The sequence below is a fragment of the Benincasa hispida genome, chromosome 4 (assembly GCF_027475165.1).
Source record: "Benincasa hispida cultivar pf3 chromosome 4, pf3_genome.v1.1, whole genome shotgun sequence".
Classification (NCBI taxonomy): domain Eukaryota; kingdom Viridiplantae; phylum Streptophyta; class Magnoliopsida; order Cucurbitales; family Cucurbitaceae; genus Benincasa; species Benincasa hispida.
In genome coordinates, this window is record NC_143481.1 from 153,973 (window position 1) to 167,163 (window position 13,191).

General features: G+C 35.2%; 1 protein-coding gene across 1 annotated transcript in view; it reads left to right on the forward strand.

Moving 5' to 3' along the window:
• Positions 1-13,191, forward strand: part of GYRA (DNA GYRASE A) — a 54,768-nt gene that overhangs the window by 19,250 nt on the left and 22,327 nt on the right. The window contains exons 11-19 of the mRNA XM_039029191.2: positions 2,581-2,646; positions 2,994-3,082; positions 5,302-5,350; positions 5,685-5,771; positions 6,666-6,759; positions 8,516-8,586; positions 8,674-8,763; positions 9,622-9,747; positions 9,849-10,006. Coding sequence (XP_038885119.1) covers positions 2,581-2,646; positions 2,994-3,082; positions 5,302-5,350; positions 5,685-5,771; positions 6,666-6,759; positions 8,516-8,586; positions 8,674-8,763; positions 9,622-9,747; positions 9,849-10,006 — 830 coding nt within the window. The remainder of the gene's footprint in view (positions 1-2,580; positions 2,647-2,993; positions 3,083-5,301; positions 5,351-5,684; positions 5,772-6,665; positions 6,760-8,515; positions 8,587-8,673; positions 8,764-9,621; positions 9,748-9,848; positions 10,007-13,191) is intronic.

A 13,191-nucleotide genomic window follows, 5' to 3' on the forward strand; every position in this document is an offset into this window, starting at 1 on the left:
ACGTATATTCCTGAAATTAATGATGTTGATGTATGTAAGGAGACTGATGAAGGCAGACAAGACAAGGGAGAAGGAAGCAGTAATACTGAAAGAGTGATAGAAAGGGAAACTGTAGAGAATGAAATGATTCATGCTAATGATGATGTGGAGGATACTATTGAAGGTTTCTGATACACAGATAGTCGATCATGGTGAGGAGCCTGGAGAGGTGAAAGAACGTGATGCATCGCTTGATCTTCCTATAGCTCTGAGGAAAGGAACTCGTTCATGTACTAAATACCCTATGCATAGTTACATGACGTATAGTAATCTGGCATCTGAGTTCAAAGCATTCACAACTAGTTTGGACACTGAGGTGGTTCCAAATGACATAAGTGTTGCAATGAAAAAACCAGAATGACGGTATGCTGTTATGGAAGAAATAAGAGCTCTCGAGAAGAATGGAACTTGGGAACATGTGGCTTTTCCCGAAGGACACAAGATAGTTGGATGTAAATGTGTGTTTACTATAAAATACAAGTCAGATGGGACTATTGACCGGTACAAGGCTAGATTTGTTGCAAGAGGCTTTACTCAAACCTATGGAGTAGATTATTTTGAAACTTTTTCTCCCGTGGCTAAACTTAACACTATCCGAGTGCTCTTGTCAGTTGCTGTGAATAAAGATTGGCCTCTACACCAACTTGATGTTAAAAATGCTTTTTTGAATGGGGAACTTGAGGAGGAAGTCTATATGAGTCCCCCTCCTGGGTTCGAAAGTCAATTCAAGAACAAGGTGTGTAGATTGAGGAAGTCACTATACAAATTGAAACAGTGTCCAAGGGCCTGGTTTGACAGGTTCACAACTTCTGTGAAAGCACAGGGGTATGTTCAAGGACGTTCTGATCACACTCTTTTTATAAAAAGATTGACATCAGGGAAGATAGCTATTCTTATTGTCTACGTTGATGACATTGTTTTATCTGGGAATGATGATGCAGAGATCATGAGGCTCAAAACAGAAATGGCCCAAGAGTTTGAAACTAAAGACTTCGGGAAGTTAAGATGCTTCCTGGGAATGGAAGTGGCTTGCTCGAAAGAAGGTATATCAGTCTCTCAACGAAAATATACTCTGGACTTACTAAAAGAAACAGGCATGATTGGTTGTAAACTTGTTGACACACCAGTAGAGTACAATGCGAAGCTCAGTGATAAGAATGATAGAGTTCCTGTTAATAAAGAAAGGTATCGGCGGTTAGTCGGGAAGTTGATATACTTGTCTCACACAAGACTAGATATTTCTTATGCAGTAAGTGTTGTGAGTCAGTTTATGCAAGCTCCTTGTGAGGATCATACGACAGCGGTTGAACGTATCCTTCGGTATCTGAAAGGAACTCCTGGTAAAAGCCTAATGTTCAGAAAGACCGATAAACGATCTGTGGAAGCCTACACTGACTCTGACTGGATAGGGTCTGTGGTTGATAGAAAATCGACGTCTGGGTATTGTACGTTTGTCTGGGGTAATCTAGTCACCTGGAGAAGTAAGAAACAAGGAGTTGTTGCTAGAAGTAGTGCTGAGGTTGAGTATAGGGCCACGAGTCTAGGGATTTGTGAAGAAATTTGGTTGAAGAAGGTATTATCAGATCTCCAGCAAGATAATGAGCTTCCGATGAAATTGTTTTGTGACAATAAAGTTGCCATCAGTATTGCGAATGACCTAGTTCAACACGACAGAACTAAACACGTAGAGATAGACAGACATTTCATTAAGGAGAGGTTGGACAGTGGAAACATATGTATCCCTTATATTCCTTCGAATCAACAAGTTGCTGATGTACTTACAAAAGGGTTATTGAAACAAAGTTTTGATTATTGTGTAAGCAAGTTGGGCCTTGTCGATATTTATGCTCCAACTTGAGGGGGGGGGGAGTGTTGAAAATAGGGTTATTAACCTAGAGGCGTTTATATAATTGTGTAGACCCCTAAGGTTTCCTACTGCCTATTTATACAGTGTGCCTCTGTGTATTCAGTTTATCAATTTTAAAGATAATAATAAAAGTCTCCATATCGTAGTTTTTCTCCCTGTTCTAGGGTTTCCACGTAACTGTGTGTTATTCTCTTCTCTACGCTTTTACTTTTAACACATACAAAGGCTCCTATCCTAAGGATTTATAATAAACATCTCCAATGGGAGAAAAGAGAAGAAATAATGTAGAGGAAAATAGGGAATTCAATTTACTCCAAGATGGAGCAAGGAAGAGATCACTATAAAAGACGTGATAGGTTTTTTCTTTTGAACCAAAAGTCCATTTCTTTCAATCCAAACTGACCACAAAAAAGCACGAACAAGATTCTTCCAAAGGATCTCCTTCTTATTGAGAGAATGGTCCTAAAGGAGGAGATGAAGAAGAATGAACATTGGAAGACCACCAGCCAGTTTGGTCTTTCATTTTTAGAATGATAGCAACTAAATTTCTAAGTCAGCCACTGTGTGGTAGAAATTAAAATTTCCCTGGTCATGATGTATGCCACCATCTCTTGTTGACTTTAGTTTAATTTATTGTTTGATTAATATTTAAATGTCATTATTTTTATGAACAGACACTGGATGGTATAAGTGACATTAGGGACGAGAGTGATCGGTCTGGAATGCGGATTGTAATTGAGGTAAAATGATGTTGCATATTATAATTTTCTTATCATTATGACCTATTAAACTATCTTGCAACTTCTACTCAGAATGATAAACTCCTATATAGTTCTCGGCAACCCAACTTTTGTAAAATTGAACAATTGTTGAGATTACTCTCCTAGACACTCACAAATTACATTGTAATTGTTACACCAACAAAAAGTTTAAAAAAGGCCTTTGCATCTTAAAAATTGCAGGGAAGTTTAAGAGGAAAAAGTTGACTTCTATCAATTGCTATGTCATGTGAATATTTATTGTGCTAGATAATAAAGGGAGTGGACAATGCTAGTTAGATTGACAGGTTCTTTAATCTTCTTTACAGCTTAAGCGAGGAGCAGATCCATTAATTATTCAGAATAATCTATTTCGGCTTACATCTCTTCAGTCTAGTTTTAGCTGCAATATGGTGGGGTGAGTGGTTTGTCCTTACAGTTCAATTTTCAATGTCTTCTCATTGTAAGATATTTACTTCAATTGCTTTGCCAATTACTACTCCATCTAATGTGATTGCTTAATGAAAAATTTGTGTAGTTTTCATTCTGAAATTTGAATCAGTTTAATGCTTATCTCAAATTCTTTAAGTTAAGAGCATCAGATTCTTGTCATGATTCAGCAACAGCCTGGGCTCGTACAAAAAAAAGCTAGGATTTGATGCACAAAAGAATACAAAAGTATTTGTCAATTCAAATTATTTGCAAAATAAATATTATTCAACTTGCTAGGAATAAATAACTTTGATTTCTATTTAAAATGAAATCTCTTTTTTTATCTTCTTCTTTTTTTAATATGTAACATAACTTAATGAAAGATACGAAAGAAATAGAAAACGAACCAGAAAAACATATATCATAAGAAGAAAAGTCAACATAATATCTCGAAAAATAGGTAGGTCATTTGTGTGTTGGGTGGGAGATAAACCTTTGATATGGTCAGGGAGCTCTTGTTCTTTTTCCTTCGAATTGGGAGGCAACGGAGGTGGTTTCTCTTTTTTCTTTACTCGAGAGTCACCCCTTTAGAAGTGGGAGAAGGGATGTTAGATTTTGGAGCCCTAATCCCCACCTCTTTAGAAGTGGGAGAAGGGATGTTAGATTTTGGTGCCTAGTCCTTTAGAAGGGTTCATGGGCAAGTCTTTCTTATAATGTTTGGTTAACCTTTCTCCCTTAGGTGTGTTCATCTTTTCTGTGCTTTGGAGGATGAAAATTCCTCAGAAGGTGAGGTTCTTTACTTAGCGGGTCCTTCATGGCTGTGCTAATATGATGGATCAGCTTGCAAGGATATTACCTTCACTTATTGGGCCTTTTTGTTGTTTTCTTTGTTGGAAGTGGAAGAAGACTTGGACTGTATTCTCTGGGGGTGTGATTTTTTGAGTAGTGTTTGGGATCTTTTCTTCTAGACATTTGGTAGGACGGTTGTTAGTCATGCTAGTGCTGTGATCATTGAGTTCCTTCTCAATTTTCTGTTTGGTGAGAAGGGCCAAATCTTATGGATGGCGGGGGTGTGTGCGTGATCTTATGGGTTTTGAGCAGAATAGTAGGGTGTTTAGGGGAGTGGAGAGGGATCCTAGGGATATTTGGTCCCTTGCTGTTTCTTTGTGGGCTTATATTTCGAAGGCATTTTATAACTACTCTGTAGGCAGTTAAACACTATTTTGTATAGTTGGAGCTCCTTCTTGTAGGGAAGTTCCGTTTTTGTGGGCTTGTTCTTTTGTATGCCCGTGTGTTCTTTAATTTTTTTTCTCAACGAAAGTTGTGGTTTTCACAAAAAAAAAAAGGAATCTAGAAAAATATGTCCAAGATGAAACATGGAAGCATTCAAACGGGTCAACCCAAGGAAGATTCTTTTCTTTTTTCAAAAAGTTCTAATCCTTTCCCACCACAATTATGACGAGAACTTTGTCCACATGAACCAACTAAAAGCTGATGAATGTTCAGGATAGAGAGATTATTGAGTGAAACTCAAGTCAACGGAAATGTAAACTTACTCGGCGTGAGATTTATGCTAGAAAACAACCAATGGGAGATTTCTCAAGAGCTCAACAAATTCTAATATCACCTCCCATGCATCAACAAATTCTAATATCACCTCCTATGCATCGCTGAATGTTACAGCAGGGAAAAAAATAATCCTCATTCCACATAAAGCTTTCCGACAATCATTTGTAGAGCTAATAAAATATTATCTAAATTCTCTTACAATAATAATTCTTTTAACCCTATTGTAGAGCTAACCAAACTTAGTTCTGTTACTATCTAAAGCTCATTAGTCTTCTTTCCCCTGAAATTTTTTGTCTAATAAGTTTGAAATTGGGATTTTTGTAAACTTCTGTAAATTGAGACTTCTTTAGTCACAAATTTGAATGAAATTCTTGTCTATTTTTCTACGTTGTTTACGGGGACATAGATTAATGATAATTTCTCGAATCACATAATTGAACCTTAATTTTTCTTCTGTATGATGCACTCTTCTTTAATGCTAATATGTGGATATAAGGTTTCTCTTACCATTAGGTTGTTCCTTTTGGCTTTCTATTGCATATACATATCTGCTTCTTATCAATATATGTATATATATCTTATAACGTCTCTTTTGAAACTCCCTTGCATGTAATGCAATTTTAAATTTGCGTGCAGTATCATTAATGGACAACCTAAACTGATGGGTCTGAAGGAATTGTTGCAGGTAAAGCTTCACATAATTCTTTTATTTCTGTCATTTTTTTAGTCTAAAAAAATTCGAGTATAAAAAGAAAACTTTGGCCCTCTGAATTGTTAGTAATAAAAGGTGTTATCCATATAATTTATCTTATGTCAAGCTAAATGCAGGAACTATAGGTGACTTGTGGTAGCTATTATTTATTATCTGTAATTTGTAGTGGGAGCTAGTCATTGAGTACATGTTTAGCTTGATTTTGGCATCATAATAAATAATAGCAAACTATATTTTTCTTTAATTTATGGTGGTTGAGATGAAGATAACTTATTTTCCTTTTTGTCTTAACTTGAGTAAATTCCAGGCATTTTTGGACTTTCGATGTTCTGTTGTAGAGAGACGTGCAAGGTTTAAGCTATCACAGGCACAAGAGAGAAGACACATCGTAGAGGTCTGTTACTGTTTCACACTTACCTGATGACATTGTCTGGGTATTGTCACAGGTTTCGAGGTAGTATGTTATGCAGAGGACATATCTTAAAGGTGTCTTTTTTTCTTTAATTGCTCCATTGTAGAATTAAGACCTAACCATTAATCAAGAGGTGATGGGAATGAGGGAATCCGTGAATACATAATATTCTAAAACAAATCTTAACAATTCATTGGGTAGGATGGCGGAAGGAACCCAAGACCAATCCAGTTATTAAGCAAGACTTTGCATAATGTCTTATTCTCTCATAATGATTTGGAGTCGAGGAAGGCTCCCTCTGAATTCCAAAATCAAAGATTCGCTGGTTAATTTGCTTCCCAGAAGCTTGTTCTTTGTTGTATAAAGAAAGTTCCCTTTTTTTTTTTTTAAAAAAAAGTTTAAATTTAAATGCAGCAAGAACCTCGAAACATGTGGTCTTAGTTTATGTGCAATATGCAATTTTGGTGAAGATTGTTGTATCACAGGATTAAAATAACGCTGATTATTTCAATTATTGAGTTTAAATAAAGTGGAAAAATTGTTGGAATGTTTTGGAGAGCAAGTCTCGTCAGATCTGTAGTGTATTTCCTTTATTAATTTTATGTCAAACGTTAGGTTTATATTTCAAATAATTAAATTTCTTTTATTTCCCTCCTTATCCCTCTGCTTTTATGTTTCTTTCTAATGTATAGATTCTTATTCAAAGAAATCGTAACTTTCTATTATATTCGTGCCATTAACCTTTTTCTTTTAGTGTCACCATTTAGTAAATATTAACGAGAAATTGTCTCAGTTAGAAAGCATTATTTTGCTTTCAGAGGTTTTATTCTTCTCTCGGTTTTCTTGTAGTACTTGATATCATGGCTCTGTTTGTAGGGTATTGTTATCGGACTTGATAATTTGGATGGAGTTATTCATTTGATAAGGGAAGCTTCCAGCAATTCTATTGCATCTGCTAGTCTGAGGACTCGTATGTTTCTTGAAACTTCAAATTTCTTCAATTATTGCTTTTTCGGTAGGTGGCATTGCCCCTTGGTGTTTTTTTTTTAATGAGTCATGATTATCGTTAATTTTTATTAAACGGTAACAAAATTTTTCACTGAAACAATGAAAAGAGACTAATGCTAAAAAATACAACGACCTTCGAGATAAGAGAAATAAAGTAAAACAGAGGTAAATTTGATGCTGAGAAGCCACAACCATTTTTCATGGAAGGACTTACAGTGGAAGGAAATGGAAGGGCTAAGAAGCCATTATCATTCGATATTTAAACACGGAAGGATGATATCTGTAATGGAGAATATTACCCGTAAAACTTCTTTATATGTATATTTTTTTTATCCCCGATCATTTTTAATGTAGAAGCAAATTTGATACTAAGATGATTAAATGCGTCTTCATTCTTACGTAACTAATAAGATTTATACCATTTATGAACGTCACTTTGTGAGATGACCAACTACCGAGATTCCATTTAGGGAGAGCCTAATAGAAGATGCCTTTTGAAGTAGTAATAATAGGAGAAACCAACATTGACTCTCAATAAACTATTTCAAGACTTTCTTACTAGAGGACTTCCTAAAATGCTGAACTCTTGGAATCATAGGGCTCAAACAAACCAATATTCAAAAGGAACCTATTAGTTTACACTCGAGGAAAAAAAAAAAGATCAAGAATTTGAGGGGGATCAACTGATGTAGGAAGGGTCGAGAAACTCTTCAATAGGGATCCTTTGGAATTTTGGTCTCTCGTTCGTTTTCACGTTTCTATGCAGGCTTTGATTTCGAAGACTTTTTGTAACTATTCTACATGCATTATTTTGTTTAGTTGGAGTCCCTTGTAAAGAGAGCTTTTTTCGTGGGTTTATCTTTTGTATGCCCATGTATTTTTTTTTCCCTCAATGAAAGTTATTCTTTTCATAAAAGAAAAAAAATACAAATGAAACTAATGACTTACCTAGTGAAGTAATAAAAAGTTGCAGATGATGACGTGAATTCATTGATTGCTAAAAGAAAAGAATTGTGGACTAGCATTCAACTTCCTATACAAAATTACATCTCATAGAAGTTATTCTTTTCATAAAAGAAAAAAAAACGAATGAAATAATTACTTACCTAGTGAAGTAATAACAAGTTGCAGATGATGACCTGAATTCACTGATTGCTAAAAGAAAAGGATTGTGGACTAGCATTCAACGTCCTATACAAAATACATCTCATAAAAGTTATTCTCCTTTTTCTATGCTTTCACTAATAACAGGGGTCAACCATTCAACTCCTAACAACTAACTAGATAAAACAAGTGATAGAATTACAAGCAATTACAAATGTGCTCAACTAGATCATGAATCAATGAGGATAATGTATTTCACATCAACCAAATTATGAGCTTCCAATTGCTTTACCATTAGGGAAATTGTTTTAATTGGCGAAATTATTGAAAGTATTTTCAAATGCACTGGTATACACTGATAGACTACTATCATCTATGTCTACTATCATCTATAGTGATAGATGATAGTAGTCTATCCACTGATAGACAGTGAGTTTTTGCTATATTTGTAAATATTTTGATTCATTTCACTATATTTGAAAACAGCCCTTGTATTTATTATTTTCTATGACCTATTTTGGATCAAAATTGTATTTATAAATATTTTGATTGCCGGCTCCTTGTGATGTAAATTAGTCTGAAATTATTGCTGCTTCTTATTTTCCTTTCTGCAGAATTCAATCTTTCTGAAAAACAAGCTGAAGCTATATTGGACATTAACCTTAGGAGACTTACACACCTCGAGGTTTGAAGTGGTCATGCTAATCATGTTATTGTCTCCTGTGGCCTTTTTTGAATTGCATCAAATGAGTTATTTTGATCTCTTGTTCAGAGGAAGAAGTTTATTGATGAAAGTAAATCCTTAATGGAGAATATTTCCAAATTAGAGGAGCTGTTGTCTAGCAGGAAGAACATACTGCAGGTATGCCGCCTAATATAGACTTTAATTTCCTATTGGTGTTCATTTGGAGTTCCTTTTACTTTTTCTGATGTGGTATATAAGTTCACTTGAAGCAGTTGTAATGCCAGCTGGTTATCTTAATCTGTCCCATGGATTGTGTGTTATGAATGCAAACTCAGGTTGTTTCTTATGCTTATTTGTTTTGCAATGAGCAGTCTACTACAGTATTTTTTAATGCTTTCCTGGTGTTCCACTGCAGAAGAATCTAGGGAGCTTTGGCTATTATCAGTTTTTTAATTCTTGTTTGAGGCCAGTGAATTATTTTATTTAGGCACTTGTATCATTTGGGAAAGCTTTTTTCTTGTTAACCAATAACCTTATTGTCCATTTTCTTTTCCTGTACAAGTTTCCTTTCTGTTCTTTGTGGTTCTATAAATACTTAAATAGAATTATACAATGGTCTGTTTATGAGAAAAAAGTTAAATGATTAAATGAAACGAACGAAAGGGAGCTAAAGGGTATTTTATTGCATATTCTTTTAGTGGCAAACATCATTTGCATCGTTGCAAAACTGGATACAATAACTTTCATATACCTTCCAATTAATAAAGGATGGGAAATGTTACGTTATATTATGGACACATTTATGGTGACAGTGTGACTCAAGAGGCTAAACATCTAATTTGGTCCCTGATGATTTTAATCTTAATATTTTCCAACAACCGCCTCCCCTTCCTGACTTGTAATGCCTCTATCTACCATCCATACTACTTGCTCATCATTGTAGCTCTCTTCCATCTTTCAATTCATATGATACGCTTGTGGTTTTTATTATGGAGCGAGTTGATTCTCATCCTACCTCTTTTATTGAAATTCTAGTTAATAGAACAAGAAGCAATTGAGCTGAAAAACAAGTTTCCCAGCCCTAGGCGTTCAATTTTAGAAGACACTGATAGTGGTCAACTTGAAGACATCGATGTCATTCCAAATGAAGAGATGCTTTTGGTTAGTTGTAAAGTTCTTTGATATTTATTATATGACATTATCTTCCCTCATGGACTTTTTTAACCCAATTTGTGTAAACGTGTATAAATTATATCTCTCAGGCACTTAGTGAAAAAGGATACGTTAAGCGGATGAAACCCAGCACCTTCAATCTTCAGCATCGTGGAACAATTGGAAAATCTGTTGGAAAACTGAGAGTTAATGATGCAATGTCAGACTTTATTGTTTGTCGTGCACATGACCATGTTCTATACTTCAGGTATTTTTTATATGACTTTATTAAAAATTTGCATTTACTTAACTTAAAAATGGGAGTAGTGTTCGCATTTGGATGATAATTTACTGGTAAATCGGCATTCAAAGTTGGTAATTACCTGAAGATCATTGGTGCTCTTTTTCTGATCAGAAACGATTTCATTGATGAATGACATGATTCAAAAGGATTTAAAAGGGCCCTATTCATAGGGATTGCAAAATTGCCCTATCCAAAAGGTGTAACCTTTGAGGGAAAATAATCATTTACACCAAAGAGAACATTGAAAATGAACATTTCTAAGCCAACATGAGCATAGCTCAATTGGTAGAGTGCTCTACTATCAACCTCGAGGTTAGAGGTTCGATTCCTCCACCTCACACTTTAATTACAATACCTTTGTAAAAAAAAGAAAATGAATTTCTAATACAGCTTTTGAGGACTTGGACATGTCTTTGAAGACTTGCATTCCGCTCACTGCACGATTGATATTGGACCGAACATCTTTCGTGGCTTTGAAGGGGTGTTCGATAAAAGATATTCTGAGCCGATCATAACAGATTGTGGAGCCACAGTGGACCAACCAAAGGCACAAAAAATCTAAGCCCAAATATCTTCGATATAGTTGCAGTGGAACAAAAGATGATGAAGAGACTAATTGAATTCTTGACAGGTGAGCACTATTAAGGGGATAGGCAAGGGCATCGAATTTGAAGTCTGTCAATAGCAATGAGGCGTGAGTGGAAGCTTCCATATGTTTTTGTATAAAATAGATCGAGCTGTTAGCAAAGATTTTGTTGAAAAAATACCACTCTTGCCATATGCTTAATTGGAAACCCTTTCTTTAGAGGGTCGCTTTTAGTGGCTTGTTTTTTTATATGCCCATATCTTTTCATTTTTTCTTAATGAAAATTGATTTTTCTATTTAAAAAAAACCACTCTTGCCAAGCTGCCAAATCCAACAATCTCATTGATCAGTAAGGTGGATGCTAGGTGACACGGTCATGCTTGTCCAGGGCCTGTTGCCCATGGCCGCATGCCCGATCCAACCCCCTTCTAGCATACTTTCATATCTTGTATTGTATTAGCTTAGTTAGCTTGCTTTCTTTACATTTTCATTGTAAGTGCCCACTCGCCCTTTTGCATATGCAAGAGAGCCAGCTTGCTTTCTTACGAAAACCTTTTCTCCAAACCCGTTTTCTAAAACCGTTTTCCCTAAAACGGGGGTGGAGGTTGCGAGAGGCGCTCGGTGTGCCACCGGCAGTCCGTATTCGAGTTGGCTGACTTGTTCGTGAGCGGGAACAAGTGCCGCACAATCGCTAAGAGAAGCTTCCGAAAGAGCGATTGTGACACTAGGGATGATCTTAATTAAACGAGCCCATATGATGATTTCATCATCTTTTATATGCCTTCTGAATTTTAAAGACCACGATTCATTCACATTGTCCCCCATGTCAGCAATGGATGCTTCCTTCATTTCAGCAATAGCATAAACTAGGAGAACTGCATTTGAAGAGAGACGGACCATCCCAATGATAATTCCAAAAGGCATTGGAAGACCCTTTCCCACTTTGATTTGAATATTGCTGTAATTAAGATCCTTCAGCTTCATGATGCGACTCCATGGACTTTTAGAGGAGGTTTGTTGATAGATGGAAGGGTTTTGGTCAAAGTGACAAGACCCATACTTAGCCTTGATGAATCTCCTCAAATTGCCCGTCTCATGCTTAAAACGTCCAATCCATTTGGCTAAGAGAGAGTCGTTGCAGATTCTAATTTCCACAATGTTGAGACTACCCTCATCCATAGGATACTTGAATGTTCTAACGAAGGAGGTTTGATGTGGAACTATTTCTGCTTCCAGTCCATAGAAACTTTCTAAAGCATCTTTCGATATCATATGCCACTTTGGAAGGAAGAGGAGCTGAAAACAAGGGTAAGTAATAAATAGGTAGATTAGAAAGGGTGGAATTCAAAAGAGTAAGCCTACACCTTTGGTTCAATCTTGTTCATGATGGGCTGCCAAAAGGACGGAGAGGTTAGTTTTCAATAGAGAAGTAAGTCCCAGATGGCCAATAACCCACCTTCTATTCATATTTAGCTACCCTTATACATTTCCTGCTGATCTTGCAAGTGAAAAATGGTAATTTGCATATCGACGAGAATCTATGGGTGGTTTCAGGTCGACACATATTTCCCATTGATTCATAATCCTTATTATCTTAAATTTAGTATGTCATTACTTGTCATTTGTGTAATGTGCAACACCTTCTTTTTGGTCCGTGTTTTTGGAACTTTCATCTATTTAAATATAGGCTAAATTATATAAAATGCCATTTAACTCTGACACAAGGTATTTACGATTTTCATCCATATATTAACAATATGGGTCTTTTTGAACTTTTAAAAATTTAGGGGTATTATTGAAACTTTTGAAAGTTCAAAGACATTTTTAAAACAAAATACAAACATTTTCCATCCAACTAGTGGCAAGAGTATTTTTTTTAAACTTTTTTTCAAAGGTTTAAGGGTTTTATTGAAAATTTTGAAAGTTTTGATACAAAGTACAAAATTATGTAATTTTTTTCTTTTCATGTTATTTGTTTGTTTTGGGATTTTATTTTCTCTTATTAACCATTGGTCTAGTTCAAGGTACCCTTGGGATTGTACTGTTTAAGTTTACTGTTTCTTCTTTTTGTTTCCTGTATTTTGAACATTAGTCTATTTTCATTATATCAATGAAAAGTTTTGTTTCCTTTAAAAAAAAGAAAAAAACTATCTTAAGTCTTTTTAACATTTTTATCCTACTAGGCCAGGTTATTAAAATGTGCTATTTGATTCCATCGTATGTCCAACTTTTTTTGAGTTTACAGGTCAACCATGAAAATTCTGTAATTTGCTCTTTTCAATATCCTGAAGAGAAAAGTTCGTTATCCTCCAACAAAATTTCTTCTAGGACCGTTTATCAATGTATTAGTTCTCTATCATTTTATTACAAAAAAACTTCTGTCTATTATCTTAGTTTGTCAATTTATTTAATTAGATTTTTTTTCCTTGTTTTCTTGTGCTGAAAAATATTAATTTCTCTTATTTCTTCTTTGGAGGAAAGGGTTTCTTAAATCGAACACCCCATTACAAATATGGAAAAAAAATGTAGGAAATATAATACGATAAATACAATGGAGAATTTC